The sequence below is a fragment of the Capricornis sumatraensis genome, chromosome 2 (assembly GCF_032405125.1).
Source record: "Capricornis sumatraensis isolate serow.1 chromosome 2, serow.2, whole genome shotgun sequence".
NCBI classification, from domain to species: Eukaryota; Metazoa; Chordata; class Mammalia; order Artiodactyla; family Bovidae; genus Capricornis; species Capricornis sumatraensis.
In genome coordinates, this window is record NC_091070.1 from 73787668 (window position 1) to 73806546 (window position 18879).

Here is an 18879-nt window from a genome sequence, read left to right on the forward strand (position 1 = left end):
GCCGCAGTTTATTGAGTGGGGCCCTCCCTAAGCCCTCCCAAAGCTGGTGTTGCCCATGGAGAGCCCATCTTTGTGGGGAAATCAAGGTTGTAATCTCCTACCCCACCCCATCTTAGTGACGTCATTCTTAAATGTATCACATTTTATAACTTCATGAAGCCTCTGAGAAATCATGTGGTAAAGAAGATAAATGTTGAACTCAGTGTTTCCCTTGAACACAGAACGCTCATTAGTATCCGGTAAAAGTACTGTCTTCAGAATACTGGATGTTTGAGAGATTAATTCCCTGTTCATAAACAGCTCCCCCTAGTGCTCAGGGGAGGAGACGCAGGCAGCGTCCTTGCTCTCCCAGAGTCCTGCATAGATGCCTGGGCTGAATTAGGTTTTGGGCTGGATAGCACCAAATCTTTACAACTCTCAGAGTGCCTTATGAAGTACAGAATTTATATAAGCTGTGACTTTAGCTTGATCATTCCGGGGCTCTCTTTTCTAGTTTTTGGTCTTAACTGTAGGAGGAAGACTTTTTCTTTTTTATCCCCTTTAGAGATCCTTTTTGTTCTCCACGTCAAGAATTTTTTTTTTCCTTCATGGCATTTTCCTCACTTTATCTTTGACCCTTTTTATTAAAGTAAGGTTACAATTCTTGGATGATCTTCTGGTCTGAATTTCACCTAAACCAGATAATACTCACTAAATACTGAAAGAGTATGTCCTCAGCTTTGTGCTATTTAGGTTGCAATGCTTATAAGCATGACATACTTTTTAATTTAATCTGCCTTACATTTTTCTCCCTCCCTTTTTTATGTCGTCATTGAACAAAGCAGTAAATCAAGCCCTGACTGCTGGCATTTGCTCACCAACCTCAAGCTCCCAATGCGATATCGCTGAGCATAGAGTTGGACAGAGAATTCACATAGCACCTGCTGTACTGTATTTCCAACATACAAATACAATAGATGTAAATAAAATCAATATAGATTGCTGCTACTGCTGCTAAGTCGCTTCAGCCGTGTCCGACGCTGTGCGACCCCATAGACAGCAGGCCACCAGGCTCCTCTGTCTCTGGGATTGTCCAGGCAAGAATACTGGAGTGGGTTGCCATTTCCTTCTCCAATGCATGAAAGTGAAAAGCAAAAGTGAAGTCGCTCAGTCGTGCCTGACTCTTAGCAACCCCATGGACTGCAGCCTACCAGGCTCATCCATCCATGGGATTTTCTAGGCAAGAGTACTGGAGTGGGGTGCCATTGCCTTCTCCACAAATATAGATTATAGTACAATAATTGGGAAGTGATAAGCTTTGAATATTTATCCTGTTTTAAAATATAATATACTTAATTACAAATTATAATTTTAATAATGGACATATCTAAAATCAGGCTCACTAAATTCCTGAAATTTTAGCAATCAACTCTTCCAAGCCAGTATAAACTGACTCTAGCACATTGTATTATTTCAAAAATTCCTATTCTTGTCAGGAGAACAAGCCACAGACAGACAAGCTCCGTGTTCCATTTGAGACTGTGGAGATAGAAGAGAGAATATGACATTCTCTGTGTTTCTTTCAGATGGGTCGGTCAGTGAGCCAGATATGGCAGCCAACTTCTGCCCTGACCACAAGGCGCCCATGGTACTGTTCTTGGACCGTGTGTATGGCATCAAGGATCAAACTTTTCTGCTCCACTTGCTGGAAGTTGGATTTTTACCTGACCTAAGAGCCTCTGCCTCTCTAGATACAGTAAGTGGTTAAAATGAGAAAATTATTTTTTCATCATTGTAAGCAATTAATATTGGAGTTAGAAGTGAAGTTTCTATCCACTCCCTGATCACATATTAGTAGCTTGCTTTAAAGAGTGAGAAGATAGAGAAACAAGAAATGGAGGATCTGAATTTTCTGGTCCAGAGACTTAAATGTGGGTAAACTGGACCTGAGATATTCAATCTAGCTTGGTCCAGTGCAGTGTCCTTTCCTCGGCACTGTGGTGGTGGTGGCAGAGAGTGGTGCTATCCCGTGCATTGCAGGGGTTTAGCATCATTCCTGCCCTCTGCTGGTACCACATACCAGTAGCACACCCCCAAAGCAATTCACCAGATGTACCCTGGGAGACACAGCCACCCTCACATGAGAACCATGGTTTTATCACTTATGAAGAAGGATGGCTGGCAAGCATGATAGGCTGGAAATACTCTTCCTACTCTGACTTCTTACGTTATATGCACTGACCATCAGGAAGGATAATAGTCTGAAGCTCAGGGCGTAACAAGGTCAATGTAACAGGCCAAGTACAAATCCAAGTTTGGCAGTCAAGTGTGAGGTAGGGTAATCCATCGTCGACAGACATCAAGACAGGAGGCCCAGGAGTTAGAAAACAAGAATGCCAGGTGCTCCAGGTCAGGACGAAGCAGAGAGATAGAACGCTAGAAGTTCTGGGTTTAAGGAGGAAAGACCAATGAGATCAGCTTAAGCTTTAAAACAAATAGTGACCAGCTTAGGGTTGTTTTTGAATTGTATCATTACTTATTCATTTATCTAGCTTCTCGGGGTCTTTGTTGCCGCGTGTGGGTGACTCTCTCGTTGCAGCACCCGGGCCTCTTGCTGTCCTGACTTCTCTCGTTGCTGAGCGCAGGCTCCAGGTGCACGTGGGCTCAGCAGCTGTGCCAGGTGCACGTGGGCTCAGCAGCTGTGGCTCGAGGGCATTGGAGCACAGGCTCAGCAGCTGTGGCACATGGCCTTAGCGGCTCCGCTGCATGTGGGATCTTCTGCACCAGGGATCGAGCCAGTGTCCTCTGCATTGCAAGGTGGATTCTTAACCACTGGACCCTCAGGGTTGTTTTTAAAGAGCCAGTGGCATACCTTCTTGATCAGTTGTAGTTTCTCAAAGGCACCACCTGGTGTCCAACAGCAGTAGAAATGTGAGCTCCGGTGAGGGGTGGTCGGCTAGCCAGTACCTTAACTGGGGTGAATTCCACTTGAACGAGTTACTCAGAAATGGATGGAGTCACCCAGAAGTGGAAAGCAGTGTGAGCCCCAATCTGAATGGGCATTCCATCCGTAGCTGTGGCATGGAGATAAGAAATGGTATATCCATGAAGGCATTAGGGGCATATGGCTGTTTTGTAAAATTAAAACAGTTAAAAGCTTCCACTGCTTTTTTTTTTTTTAATCTTTCTTATAAGTTCTTTGATTTAAAAAATAAAAAATGATTAACTTGTGGGACATTCCCAAATTTCCTGATCAAAGCGTTCACTTTGTTTATAAATCAGATAAGCCGCAAATAATCTTCTAGAATTTGGTGTTCAAATCATAGGCTTATCTACACACTAACTTCCCCAAAGGAAGCTTTGTATTCAGTTTCTCAGCACATGCATTTTCATGCATTCTCTTTTGAAAACTTTAAGCCACTGGCATCAAAGCTCTTCCTCATTTTAAAAACTCTGTCTTTTAAAGAGATAAATGTGGAAGATTAGCTATTTCTTTCCATATGATTACTGCAGCTCCTTGAAGGCAAACTTTTGATAATTAATAGAAATACCCAGAAATATGTACCATTCAAAGAAAACAGTTTATCAAATCATGTTATAGGAAATGTGTTACAGATATACTGGCTGTAATCATCACGGGAAATAAGGATATTTCATCTTTGTGGGCCGCAAGGTTTCTTTAGTTCTTCCTTTAAAAAAAAAAAGACAGTTAACCATGCTTTGGCTATATTTAATCTCACTAAATGGGCCTTCCTTAAATCCAGCCTGTCTAAAGGAGCAAGAGAGAACGCTGTGAGTGATGACTACAGCAGAGTTTTAGAGAAGGCCGTAGGTTTCTATTCCATTACACGTTTTCCCATGAAGTGGGTTCCCTTTAGTGATGTCTTACCCTCATGCCAATTATCAGATTTCAGATTGCTCACAGTGCTCATAAACCAGGTGATGGGGTTAGAGCTCCACTTTCTCCCTGTGAAACTCACAAAACCAGTGTTTGAGTGCTTGCTGAGCCTGTGGTGGTGGTAGTTTAGTTGCTAAGTCGTATCCAATTCTTGCAACCCCATGGATTGTAGCCTGCCAGGTTCCTCTGTCCATGGGATTCTCCAGGCAAGAAAACTGGAATGGATTGCCATTGCCTTCTCCAGGGGACATTCCTTACCCGGGAATCGAACCCACATCTCCTGCATTGCAGGCAGATTCTTTACCGCTGAGTCACCAAGGAGCCTGTAACCATTTGGTCATCTCGAAATCACAAGAGGACAGCTTGTGAGTCTCCATAATGAGAGAAAAGAGATGGAGAACCAGAATAATATTATAAATAATAATACAGAAACTTGCAAGTTGGACTTTGCAAACAACAAGGGGGTTGGGTTAGACTGGTCATCAGCTCGTTTTAACAAGGGTTTGGAATTCTTCTTGAATGAAACAGGAGTTTGTGGACCATTTGGAATGAGTTAGCACCAGTCAGCCTTTGCTTTTCTTTTGTTTATTATTTCTTTTAACCTGATTCTTTTTTTTTCCTTTAAGATGCAAAAGATAAACAGGTCTCTTTAGACAGAGTAGGCAGTTATTCAGTCTGTCACTGTGAAACACACATATGAGTACCCCTCCCTGCCTTGCTGGTTATGAGCTCAGCACAGGGGAAGCCTGGCCCTGTCCTTCCCAGGAGACTGACCAGCATCTCAATCCCCTTTTCTTAGGTTTCCCTAAGCACCACCGAGGCTGCACTGGCACTGAACAGGTACATATGTTCTGCAGTGCTCCCACTCCTCACAAGATGCGCCCCTCTCTTTGCCGGGACAGAGCACTGCACTTCTTTGATTGACTCTACACTGCAGACAATATACAGGCTTTCCAAGGGGCGATCCCTCACCAAAGCTCAGAGGGACACCATAGAGGAGTGTTTGCTGGCCATCTGCAAGTAAGTGCACACTCCCATGTGTTTCACTTCTGTGTATGTATCTGTGTCAGCTGCATTTAATTGTGTAACCCTAGACCTGGTAAATCCAGCCTTAGGATATGCTCAGACTCTACGATTGTGCTGGGTCCCCTACTTGCCACAGGCTCTTTCTTTGTTTTTAATGTTCTGTTGAAATATAGTTGATTTACAATGTTGTGTTAAGTTTCAGCTGTAGAGAAAAGTGATTCAGTGATATATATATACACACACACATATATATATTCTTCTTTAGATTTTTTCCTCTGTAGATTATTAAAAGATATTATTCCCTGTGTCATACAGTAAGTCCTTGTTTATATATATATAATACACAAACACACACACATACACAGGCTTCCCAGGAGGCACAGTTGTAAAGAATCTATCTACCATGCAGGAGATGTGGTTTTGCTTCATGGGTGGAGAAGACCCCTGGAGGAGGAAATGACAACCCACTCCAGTATTCTTGCCTGGAAAACTCCATGGACAGAGGAGCCTGGAGGGCCACAGTGCATGGGGTCACAGAGAGTCGGACATGACTGACTGAGCGTGCATATGTGTGTGCATGCGTACACACACACATACACACACACATGTGTAATAAACTCCTAACTTATCCACAGGCTCCACAGGCTCTTTCTGATGAAGCTCATCTCTTGCTCTGGGGAAGTGATGGGACTGACAGCTCAGGCTCTAGCCCTGAGGATTGGTAGGCCAGAAGATGAGACCATCTTTCAGGCCTGAAGTATTCAGATTAAGAAGTGATAAATTAGGTGGTTAGGATATGTAAAATGTATAACTAACAAAGACCTACTGTATAGCATACAGAACTCTACTCAATATTCTGTAATAATAGATGTAATATATGGGAAAAGAAGCTGAAAAAGAATATGTGTGTGTGTATATAACTGACTCACTTTGCTGTAGACCTGAAACTAAGGCAACATTGTAAATCAACTATAGTAGCAGTAGTAATGTTAGTCACTTAGTTATGTCCAATTCTTTGCAACCCCATGGACTGTAGCGTGCCAGGCTCCTCTGTTAATGGAATTATCCAGGCAAGAATATTAGAGTGGATAGCCATTCTCTTCTCTAGGGGATCTTCCCAACCCAGGGATCAAACCCAGTTCTCCTTCATTGCAGGCAGATTCTTTACCTTCTGAGCCACCAGGGAAGCCTAAAATCAACTATACTCCAATATAAATTAAAAAAAAAAAAATGAATGAATGCTTTAGTTTCTAAACTAGAGCGAGAAGCAGGTTTTCCTTTCTGGGTAAGTAGACCTTTACACAGAGGCCAGACTATAAAAGCATGTGTCAAAGCAGCCCACCTCTAGGCCACATAAGACCTGAAACAAACAAAAGAAGGCATCTCCAGTCCCCGTGGGGAATCAAGGCAGGGGTGCTCACTGCCACAGATGGGCAACCAGGGACAGAGTGTCAAGCCACCCTGAGACCCAGAATTGGCAGAAAACTACATCAGATCTCATGAGGTCAAAGGAAGAAGGGCTCTTCCAATGGTGAGCCTCAGCCACACAGTCCAGGACCAGGCTTTGCTGTTTAAGCCAGTGGTTTTCCACCTCAGCTATGTATTAGAATCACCTGGGTGTCCAGGCCACATCTCAGTCCTCAAAATCCAAACCTTTAGGGATGGGAGCCAGGCTCCTAGCTTGTGAAGCTCATCAGACAACTCCATGATGCAGCCAAGACTGAGAGTTGCTGCTGTAGGTTGTCCTGGAGTCAAGCCCAGCAGGCATCCCTTTAGTGGCCAGCTGGGTCTGGCCCTGATTCTTGTTGAGTGGGTTGTTTCCTAGTCACACTAGAGATGACTGTGCAGTGGTGGGACTGGGGCTGCCTAGAAAAAAGCAATTGGTCAGTCCGTTTAGGACATCAAATTAAAAGGCCATCTCACATTTAAGCTTCAAATATAACGTGGTCCTTCTGTTTTAAATGCTTTATTAAAATTAACCTTTAAATGCCATCTGTCATCTAAGGCCTATAGACCTCAACTATTGAGTTGCCTGAAGTTTGTTCGGGTTTTCCTGCTAGATATTATAGACAAACTCAAACATTTTGGCCAACCCAATACTTTTATGGGTTAAGCTGTGTCATGCACAGTGCTGTTTGCCTAGGATGTGGAGTCGAGGGGGTGGGCCATCCTCCCAGGCCCCATAAAAGGGCTTTCTCTTGAGATCCTCTACCAAAATCAGGCTCTTATACTCTGACAGCACTTCATTCATTCCAGTATCATTAGAACTGGCAGAGAATTAAGCTTATTTGAATGCTGTTGGTCCTGGAAGGGAAACAAAGCTTGGTAAACACACTGCAGGCCTCTAGGAATTAATAGGGTGACTAAGGTTTCCATGCCACCACTTCACAAGGAGGAGCAGGAGCCCCTTGACTGGTGGATATGGTTGGGCATCTACTTTTCTCCTGAGTAGTGGCCAAGGGAACAAACAGTGAGTCTGCGCAGAAGTCCTTCCTGTTGGCATTGGTTCTATAATTGGCTGGTAGCTACGTCCATCACAGCTGTAGGTCTTGTTCAACCTTTTCCTAGGTCTGAACTCACCAGGTATCTTGGGAACCAAACCAAAAGTCCTGTCTCCCAGCATAAGCTGGTTCCTAGTTTCGTTTTGTTATTTTTTTTTAAGTAATGGCAAGACTAAGCTTTTAACAACAGACGAGCTTTGTTGTTAGCATATATGTCTTTTTTTTATTTAAATTTATTTATTTTAATTGGAGGCTATTTACTTTACAATATTGTATTGTTTTCGCCATACATCAACATGAATCCGCCACGGGTGTATTTAAAGAATCAGACCAGATGTTGGGAAAATTAGAATTTTGTATCAAACCAAAATTAGAGCTCACAGCCCTATTCCTATGTTCCTAGGAGCTTCTCCACTCCTCTTCTTGGCCATCTGAGCTCTAGAAAGAGCAGACAAACTGATACTTACCTAGCTTTATTATTAATTAAGTCAGGAATTAATTCAGTTCGAGATTTATTTTACTCCTTGATTTTATTTGTTAGTCTAAGGTGATACTGCTAATTAGGTAAACAGTGTAAAAACACAATTTTATATGTTTATGATTATTACATTTAGAGACAAGCTTTTACTTGCTATACATCATGATTGACATTTTCACTCCAGGGATTTTTATCGCAAGGCCAGGTCTAGAAAAATTTGTGAAACAGACGAGCTATGTTGTCCATCTCCATTCACATCTGTCCTCCTTGTTGTAGATGCCTCTGAGGCTCTTTGTGGCATTTTAACATCCAAGATCAGAGTTATTAACTTTGCCTCCTGTCTCTTAGGCATCTCTGGAAAGGGGCCTGTGAGCTGAACTTATGTGCCAAATTGTGTCTAAGTGTGTATTTTATCTGGGAAGAATCCAGAGGTTCCACAGGGTTTTAAAAGGTTTGGCAATCTAACGCTAATGGCTAAATCAACCTGGTTTATCTCTCTCTTCTCTCAGAATTTACTTGTACCAATACCAAGGCCCTGAATGCTTTGATAATTTGATACATTGTTCTCTAATTATTCAATTTTCTTTTTAAAGAAGTTTTTTGTTTTTTGTTTTTTTAGGACAAACTCTCAACCCAAAGACATGATTTTGATAATGAGAATTTCAGGTTCAGTAACTCAGAGCACCCTTCAAATCACCAGTAGGTGTCCTCAGATTCCACCTGTGCAGCCGGTCACCTCTTGCTTCTTCCTTGGCAGAGTTCAGGAGCATGGTCGGTCTGCAAAGAGAGTTCTAAAATCACCTGGAACTTTCTTTCTGTTGTATTTCTGTGATATATATATTTCTTTGCCCATAGTCAGTGGCTGTATTTTGATTGAGTGTCATAGACCCTAGAACATCTTGTCACACGGTGGTTAGAATTTAACCTTAAAGATCTCAAGCCATGAGCCCCACTCTCTCTTTCTGCATTTTAACTACACTTGATTTTTAAAGTCTTTTACCATCGACTGTGGTTTTATCCATGATCTTGTGATTTAGGGGCTAAGTGTTTTGAAGCTTAGCTCTTAATATACGGTTATCGCTGCTGAGTATTTCTTTCATTCTCTCTCTCCCCTCCCCCTTTTTTTTTTCATTATATCCTTTGTTTTTCTTATTCTGTATTGCAGTCACTTGAGGCCTTCCATGTTACAGCAACTCCTGCGACGTCTAGTTTTTGATGTGCCCCAACTCAATGAATACTGCAAAATGCCTCTTAAGGTAAACCTCTCTGTTACAGAAATACAGTCTCTGGCACAGGAAACGTACCTTGTAAAACATGATCTTCACAACAGAGGGAGCAAAATACATCTGAAATGGGTTTTACCCCTTTGAGTCGATAACAAACTGAATACAACCTCCAAAATCAAGCCCTTTCTTCTTTATGATTTATTTATTTTTAATTGGAGGATAATTGCTTTACAAGATTGTGTTGGTTTCTGCCATACATCAACATGAATTAGTCACAGGTATACATATGTCCCCTCCCTCTTAAACCTCCCACCCCCCAATCCCATCCCACTCCTCCAAGTTTCCCTAGAGCACCGTGGAGGGCTGTGGAATCTCTGACAACATACAAGCTGTTGTCAACACACAACATACAAGCTTCTTGAGTGTAGAGGTTGGAAAGTATAATTCTGCTGGATTCATTAACCGCTCCAATCTGCCTTAATCGATTTCCACCAATTACTTGCTATTTAGCAGAGGTTAGTGAAGGGACTTGAATCTTTGTACTTTCCTGCCCTAATTAGGTTTTCAGAAGGTTTTTAATCTCAAAAGGCTTTGAAGTCCTGTGATTCTTCCTTTAGGTACAGAAAGTAAAATGTCCCTTTTCTTTTCCATACTATGTTATGCTTTTTTTTTTCCCTTTTATAACAGATCTTTAAATTTTTTTTCACTTCTTTTCTCTTATTAGTAAAAAGTAAGGCCACAGAGCCCTGTTTTCATCATCTGGTTCCCCATTTTCTCACAAATTACCAACATTTTATTGCTGGTATGGCGAGCATTCCGGCCTGGTTGAGAAGACACCAGAATCAGTCACCCACAAGGGCAATGTGTTTCATCCTTTACCTCTGAGGCACCTGCTCTAGTTGTATATTCAAAAGGTCAGCAGTTTCCAGCCACACCTGAAAATTCTGCCTAGTGATTTCAACAGAACTTTCCTTCTTTTCAGAAATAATCTAAGCAAAGATTTCAGGAAGTGTTTTACTGGGATAAACAGAATTCCAAGAGGCCCTTAGCCCATCCTCTTGTTCCATGCCAGGTAGAAGACAGCTTGTATGTTGTCAGAGATTCCACAGCCCTCCATGGGCTTATTCTCCTGTCTAACCCTAAAATTCTCGGTTTTCTTCCAAAAAGTCCTTTAGATAAAAAACACAGTTTTTACAGTTCAGCTTGGCATTGCTTCCTTGGAATGCCTGTGCCATCAGCTGAATTCTGGCTCCCAAAGGGACATCATCACTAGCACTCAGCAAGCTCACTTTTACCCCTTAGATCAGCGGGATTTTCCTGGAGCATGTGGATCCCGCCTGCTGGGATGGGACCTTTGGCAGTGTACGTGTCCCCTCTACTGGCCACATGGGGAACTGCTGTAACATGGCTAGAGCATCAAAAGGCTCAAGGGAAGGGAAGCCAGGGGCAGGAATCAATGTGGAGAAATCTGTGGACCCACAGCCTGCTCCCTGCCCACCCCTCCTCATATCAGCATTACCAGATTTACAAGCAAAGATCTCAGAAAAAATTTTCTTCAGGCCTGACTGGCTGGAACACAAACACTTCCAGAGGGTAGCATTTTCCCATTTGGAGTATTAACAGTTCCTCTCCTATTTTATAGCAGCCTCTGGGGGTGATTTAGGAGGCATGAGAGTTAATGGGGCAGATTCTGTTTGGGCTGAAGCTCGTGAGGCACAAGAGCAGACCATTCCCGGTGGCGTCCGGGGGCCTCTCTGTAGACGGCCTAACTATCTGCGTTGTTGGTTTCACTCTCCTGGTGGGTCTGTGCTGTTTTCTTCTCCCCTGTGTGCTGTCGATGCCTGCGGATCATCTCTGCCCCACCCCGCCGGTGCATACTTGTTCTCAACCTGCCAGCTTCTGACAAATCACTACGAACAGTGCTGGAAGTATTATTGTCTGCCTTCGGGCTGGGGGAGCTACGGTCTGGCCGTGGAGGAAGAGCTACATCTGACAGAGAAGCTCTTCTGGGGGATTTTTGACTCCCTCTCCCATAAGGTAAATGGCAGTGCTCCTGGAACAGAGCGGGGTAAGGGTGGCCGGACCTCGGTGATACAAGCACCTGCACATAAGAATAGCTGATTCCCAGTCACCCTCTGCCATGTGCCCGAAACTCTGCCAAGCACTTTGCAAGCGGATCACATGCATTATCCCAACTACCCTGACCCTCATTTGACATGTGGGAGATCTGTTGGTAACTTGCCAGATTCACAAAGTTAACATGTGGAGAGCTACTTTCAGGGTAAATCAGAAGAATGCCTGCAGGTTCCAGGATTAATGACTGACTTCATTCCCTTCCTTCCCTCCTCGCCCCCCTACCCCCGACCCCCACCAATGTTATATGGCCCCCGTTAGCCTGCCTTCACCAAGTTCAAGCCTAGAGAAGTCCTCGCATCTGCGCTGAGGTGGGGACGTGGGATTCCCAGGAGACCTTTCAGGGGAGGAGCTGTCCAGCCCCTGGGGAGGAGGAGCTTGGGGGAGGACTAAGGGCCTCTGCATCCCAGCCTTCCTGTGCGGTCTGATTGGAACACAGCCCCGATCTCACACGTGCTCCCCTTCCCTTAACATATATTTAGATTTGCAATGTGACCAGCTTTAGACGAAGTCAGTAACATTCAGGATGGTGTGGCCGTAGACAGGTCACCAGCTTTAAAGTTTTGGGGTATTCATACAGAAGTCGAGAGCAGCAACACAGCTCCAGTCTGGTGCTGGTTGTGAGTATGTGCTCAGTCATGCCTGACTCTTTGAAACCCCATGAACTATACCCACCAGGTTCCCCAGTCCATGAAATTTTCTCCAGGCAAGAACTGGAGTGAGTCACCATTCCCTTCTCCAGGGCATCTTCCCAACCCAGGGACCAAACCCCCATTTCTTGCATCTCCTGCATTGGCAGGCGGATTCTTTACCACTGCGCCACCCGCACTTAAATGATCTTCGCGCCTGTCTCCCTTGTCTACTACAAGCAGATCAAATATTGTCCCTCACCTCACGTGTTTCAGCTGAGATTCCTTCCTGGCGAGGTTTAGGAGAGAATGGTGATACCGAGCAATCTGCTGACACTATCAGCATGTGCTCGCATTGGCTACTGGGGGGCCCAGCCAAGCTGCTGTGCCCTCTCCAGGCGCAGGCTGGGTCAGTGTCTATAACCGTCTATGGCCGACAAGTTTGTAGACTTTTCTGGCCTAGAGAGAACCACTTTAACCTTTAGGTATTCCTGCAAGTAGCTAATTATGAGATACTGATTTAAACCTTGATTTAAGGTTCCTCAACCTACAGCAACGGAGAAGGCAATGGCACCCCACTCCAGTTCTCTTGCCTGGAAACTCCCATGGACGGAGGAGCCTGGTAGGCTGCAGTCCATGGGGTTACTAAGAGTCGAGTACGACTGAGCAACTTCACTTTCACTTTTCGCTTTCATGCATTGGAGAAGGAAATGGCAACCCACTCCAGTGTTCTTGCCTGGAGAATCCTAGGGATAGGGGAGCCTGGTAGGCTGCTGTCTATGGGGTCGCACAGAGTCGGACACGACTGAAGTGACTTAGCAACCTACAGCAAATGGTGACTTGAAGGCTTTACAGACTGTCGCTATTCTGTGACAAGGATACCTCAGTTTCCACCAGAATGCATTATAGGTCTTACATGTTCCCCATTTTGGTTAACCTGGGAAAATGCATGTGTTGGTTTTTTTTTTTTTACCCCAGCCAATTGGTGAGTGGTTCTGCCAGTGGCTGTGGTTCTGGTGCTGTGCTAACGTGGTCTTTGTCCTTTCTCACAGAGGTATGACCCAGATCTTTTCCGGATGGCCCTGCCCTGTCTCAGTGCAATAGCGGGGGCCCTGCCACCAGATTATTTAGATACCAGAATCTCAGCCACATTGGAGAAACAGGTCTCAGTGGACGCAGATGGCAACTTTGACCCCAAACCCATCAACACTGTGAAGTGAGTCCAGAGTCATCTCTAAGCTGGTCCTCTATTTTACCCCATGGCCAGTGTTTCTCTTTCAGAAGAAAGCCAGAAATTTAAACTTCCTTCCCTTCTCTCCCTTCCCTTCCAACGCTGTTCGCCATGTCCCTTGACACTACAAGTCACATCAGGTGCTGGATTTTGACCTCAACTCCTGAAGGTTTAATCCATCCATATCTGATTATATGTTATATTATTCTATTCTGCACTTCTTTTTGGAGGGTGGAGTCAGTTTATTTATTACAAAAAATGGATGCTCTCCACATATGTCTCCTGAGGCATTGTAAGTGTCCTGACAAATGATGCAATTAATTTATTAATGAGTTTTTTGACAAAATCTTTGTTCTTTGTGAATTAGGCCTGTACAGTACTAATAGCATTGTACATCAAAGCCCCTCCTTAAGTCACACTCAGCTGAGCTCCCACAAGACTTCAGGATGTGAGGGCAGAACAGCCCGGGGGGGGGGGTCCTTATTTGAGAGACTGGACCTGCTCTTTACCAATGAATGCTGGATTTTTGGAATGACTCTACAATAATTCCTTTTAATTTCTCCCACTGATTCTCCAGCATGCCTCACTGGTGGTGATTAGGCCATGGACAAAGTATTAGACAAGATCTACTCGATTTTGCCTTTGGCAATTCTGCCCCAATTATGATTATGGGTCATGGGGCATACAGGCTTCATCTCCAGCTGCATTTTCAGTGAAAAGCTCCAAACCTGCTGTGGTATGAGCAGGGAAAAGCAGGCATCTTCTTATGGACCCCTTGGACTTCTGTTTTACGGCAGTAGTTCTCAGATAAGAGCCATAGTCTGAGCCTTTCTCTGGAGCTGTCAGTTTTGATAACATATAAAATTCATCTTTGGGGAAATTAAATACACATTCCATCACCAGAACATTGAGCTGAATAAATGGTGGGAAATAGAATTGAACCTGCTGTAAGAAAGAGGTAAAGGATGTGGTATACCTTCAGGCTGGCCAAAGGGAAGGCAGGTATTGATTTTGGAGAACTTGGCCCCATGAAAACATCAGTGGGCCAAAGGATGCCAAACGGTGTGACAACATGGACGCTTTTATAAACATTATAAGACAGTGTGAAACTCTAGCAATTGTGTGCTAATGATGACTTGTTCCATGCTAATCTGAGAACTCTGATTTCTTCACATAGATTTCTGACATCAGAGGTTCTTTGAGTAATATGAATAATGAAGACTAACTCTGACCAAAACTTAAACAAAAAAGGACCTTATTGTAAAAAGATACAGGGTCATTGTTAAAATCTAGGGAAAGGCTGACTAAGCAGGCCTCAGCAAGGACAGGAACTAAAGCCGAGTGACCACATGGACATTCTCCAGGTGTCCCCATTGGATGCGTCACCATGAAGAGTTTGCTGTCCTGGTCTCACTCAACTCAAGATTCAAATTACAAGTTCTCTGGTGGTCTAGTGGTTAGGATTTCTGCACTTTTACTGCTGTGGCCCAGTTTCAGCACCTGGTCAGGGAAGTGAGAGCCTACAAGCTGCACAGCACAGCCCTCCCCCTAAAAAAGATTCGAATTCCAGAGAGGATGAGTCCAGTTGGCCTCCTCAGAGCCAATCCTCAATGACAATTCACATAAGACTACATACAATGCAGGAAGACTTGCTCCTTAAAGGGAAGCAAAGGTGTATTACCAGCAGCAGGGGTAAAGCTGTGGGGCTAACAGAGATGACAGATGTCCGCTGGACTGTCGTGATTCTAGCATTTAAGCATGAATCACCAGACCTCAAAAGGTAGACAGGCACTCTTTTGGACCCCTAGGTACTCTGGCTACCCACCCCTACCATCCCCCGATTGGAGTTGTGGGATGGCAGGGCAGTGTCTTTGATGAATGCATTCTCACGATCTGGCCAGGACAAGTCTGGCCCAGGAGCTGAAGTGGTTCTTAGGAGCCGAGGGAACCTGGGGCAGCTGGAGGAAGGCCGCCTGAGACGCAGAGGCTGCTGCAGAGCCGCCCTCTGATAGCTGTGGGTGTGTCTGTGACCTGGTCCTGACTATGCCACACCTGGAGCTCAGCAAGACCACCGAGTCTGGTGTTCAGCTTCAAATCTGGAGTCAGCTGGCTGATCGCATCCAACTTCTGTCGGTTGATTGTTAGTTCTGACTATCTTTTTGGCACATCTGGCTGAAGTGCTTGGGGAGGTGGTAATTTCATTTTTCCCCTCTTTTCACAGCTTCTCCTTGCCTGAAAAATTGGAATACATCGTCACCAAGTATGCTGAGCACTCCCATGATAAATGGGCCTGTGACAAGGTAGGGATTATCATCCAGCCAACAGTTGTCAGGGGGGTAAAAATAACCAGCCCAAGAACATTAAAGTGTTCAGTCCAGGAAATCTACCTGACGCGTCTAAGTGACAGACTTGCCATGCCAGGAGCATTCATTATTTTTGAGTGGCCATTTCCCAGGGATGGTGGAGGTCGGGGAAATAGGTGGTGGCAGCTGCTGGTGCAGCTTTTCTTGTCTCTCAAGAAAATGATTGATTCTGAGAGGACTGCTGTCTCTCTTCCCGTTGCATTTCCTGGAGTTGGTGCTCAAGCACATGCTTATGTATGTTTGACATTAATGCTTAAAGTGGGGCCAGAAGCTTTTATTCAATTTTTTTTTAATGTAGCATTAGGAAAGGGAAAATTGAATGGAAAGCTTTACTCTCACGTTTTGCCAGCAAGCTGAATTTTGGTCTAGGGAGGACACCCATCTTCCCATGACAGGCAGTGCTGGAACTTCCAGACTCTCCCTTATTAATAAGCCCGTCCATCTGGTGTTTAAAATTCTTCACCACATGAGGTCAGGCTGCTTAATAAGTTTAATTGCTCTGTCAGCCCTTTAATGCTGGCAGGCAAAAGGAGAGGAATGTGCCAAAGCCATCCTGGAGTCCTGTAGGCAGCCAGTTAAGCACTGGGGCCATTGCTCAGCTGTAGTTTACAGCCCAAAACGGTGGACCCACCTCCATAGCACGACTGCAGAAACCACCTCCCTGGTTGCACGCTGGATGAGATATAGCTTGAAGCCTTGGCTCAGCCTCTGTCATGAGCTGGGCTCAGCTCTGATTCTTTCCTGAGCTACTGTTTGGGGCTCATGACAACAACGATCATTGTGTCTGTAGAATGGGCTCATGATTCTAGAACAGAGGTTGGCATGCTTTTTCTATGAAGGGCCAGATAATAACCATGTTAGGATTTGTGGGCCAGACCGTCTCCATTGCAGCTACTCATCTCTGTTGTGGTAGTGCAAAAGCAGCCATAGGCAACATGTAATGAAGGAGCAGCCCATGTAATACACTAAAAACTGTATTTCTAAAACAGGGACTCAGCTGGATTCGGCCCAAGGGCTGTCTGCAGCTTGCTGACTGTTGCACTAGAGCATCTGTGTTTTCTCAGCACGCCTTCATATGCCCATCTGGGCAGCTTTGACTTAGGGACAGGGACACCTCCACGAATCATCCAGTGCATCCCTAGGTCACATGCATTTTACCTTTTCAGTCACTCCTGAATTTATATAGTTCTGTCTGACCAAGCCACGGTTTTAGACCAGGCTGCACTCATCTTTTGCCCAGACAGTGTGATGGCCTTTCAACTAGTCTGCCCATGTGTATTTTATCCAGTCTGCTCCTCATGCTGCTGACAAGCAATGGTTGCAGTATGCAGGTTTGGTCAGATTCCCCCAAACGGATCATGTTCTCCAGGCTAGTCCCTTTTCCTTGTTAAAATCCCTTAATAGCTTCTAACTGTTTTAATGTAAAAGCAAAAATCCTTTTTGTGGTCTGAGAGACCCTGCCACCATCTCTAGCCTCATCTCTCTCCCCTCATCCTCTGCCTTCCAACCACATGCCTCTTATTTAGGCTCATTCCTTCCCTCCCTTCCCCACCCCCATCTCTCTCTCTCACACACACACACACACACACACACTCTCTCTCTCTCTCTCTCTCTCTCTCTCTCTCTCTCTCTCTCTCTCTCTCTCTCTCTCTCTCTCTACATAAGCCTGGATCCACCTTGTCTGAGCCAGGTACCCATCTGTACTCAGGTGAAAACACCATTCATCAATTCCTACTTCAAAATCTATCCAAGTGTGAATTCCTAGGACACCTCTTTCCCTGATTTCTCAAATATAGGCCCTCTTAGCACCTTGCTGTTTTCCTTCACAATATTTTTAGAACAGTCTGATATGGTTCTATTCATAACAGTTATCCATTTATATACACCAGTTATGAGCTATGCATTTGCTGGTGTGGTATTTGATGAATCTCTCTTTTCCACTATCCTGGAAGCTTCACTGTTGCCAGGTGGGCATTGATAATCTGACAAGGAGAAGAGTATTTTCCCCTTCCCCACAGTCTGTGGGGTCCTTGAACTAAATGAACCAGCCGTTGTACAGGTTGTGCTATGCTGTGATGGGCTTGAGCACTGGGTGAGAGCATCTGCAGGAGACCCCAGCCCAGTAGAAGGGGGTCCAGGAATGCTTCCTCGAGCTGATGACATGTACAGTATGTGATAGAAAACATTGTTCAGACACAGGGGAGCAAATGCTGTGTAGGCTGTGGAAGCAATTGGTGGCAGACCCTGAGAAGCAAGAGTGTGTGGTGGCTTTCAAGGAAGTTTGGTTCCACATGATGGGGTCACAGAGTAGGGCAGGGGCAGAAAGGCAGGACACAAGCCTAAAGGGGCCGACAAGCTCTTTGCTGCAGCCATAGAGGCCAGAAAGAGCTTGGATTTTTACCGTGATGGCAGTTGTGAATCAGAAAATTTTAAAGCAGCAGAGTGCTCTGATCAGAGTATTTTATAGAAATAACCCGACAGTGGTATTGAAAATGGAATCCGTTAGAGAGGGCAAGACTGGAGGCAGGTACCCATCCAGGTAATTCAGGTGACAGCTGATGGTTGTTTAGCTGCTAAGTCATGTCTGACTTTTCAAGATTCCACGGACTCTAGCCCACCAGGCTCCTCTGTCCATGGGATTTCCCAGGCAAGAATACTAGAGTGGGTTGCCATTTCCTTCTCCAGGGGATCTGCTCAGTCCAGTGATCACAGCCACAATTCCTGCATGGCAGGCAGATTCTTTACCACTGAGCCACCTGAGAATGCCCAGAGGTGGCTTCTTATTGTTGAGTTGCTGTCATGCCTGACTCTTTGTGACCCCATGGACTGTAGCCCACCAGGCTCCTCTGTTCATGGTGTTTCCCAGGCAAGAATACTGGAGTGGGTTGCCATTTCCTCTTCCAGTGGAGAGCGATGGCAGCCTGGGCCAAAGCGCTGGCAAAAAGTGAGGGCGAGGCCGACGATAAGTCTGAGAGGTTGAACACATGTGAACAGGTACAGAGTGAAGGGGAGGTTGAGGAAGGCTCCCACGTTTCTGGCTTGGAAAGTGAGTGTAGGCTGATGCTGTTCATGGAATTACAGGGAACCCAAGAACAAGAGCCATTTAGAGAAGTGCAATGCTGGATTCTCTTTCTGATGTGTTGAGAGGTACCTGCAGACAGCCAAGCAGAGCTCAGATAGATGTGGAAGTTACAGATCTGGACTGCAGATACTGATTTGGTATTCATTTACTTATGGACTGGGGCCTAGATTACATACCCCCGGGAATAGTGTGCCCTGAGAAGGGACACAAGCTTGAAAAACTCCACATTAACAAGTGGGAGGAAGCAGACACTGAGAAAGAGCAGCCAGAAGTCTCTGGGCGGTGAGGTTATGAAAAACAGACTCTGACTTATCTCTGTATCCACAGTGCCTG

At 44.9% G+C, this 18879-nt stretch overlaps 1 protein-coding gene across 1 annotated transcript in view; it reads left to right on the forward strand.

The window, feature by feature from the left end:
• The window catches only part of RYR3 (ryanodine receptor 3), a 386865-nt gene that overhangs the window by 261820 nt on the left and 106166 nt on the right, over positions 1-18879 (forward strand). The window contains exons 46-51 of the mRNA XM_068992826.1: positions 1566-1735; positions 4677-4897; positions 9048-9138; positions 11005-11145; positions 12923-13086; positions 15323-15401. Of these exons, the coding sequence (XP_068848927.1) occupies positions 1566-1735; positions 4677-4897; positions 9048-9138; positions 11005-11145; positions 12923-13086; positions 15323-15401 (866 nt within the window). The remainder of the gene's footprint in view (positions 1-1565; positions 1736-4676; positions 4898-9047; positions 9139-11004; positions 11146-12922; positions 13087-15322; positions 15402-18879) is intronic.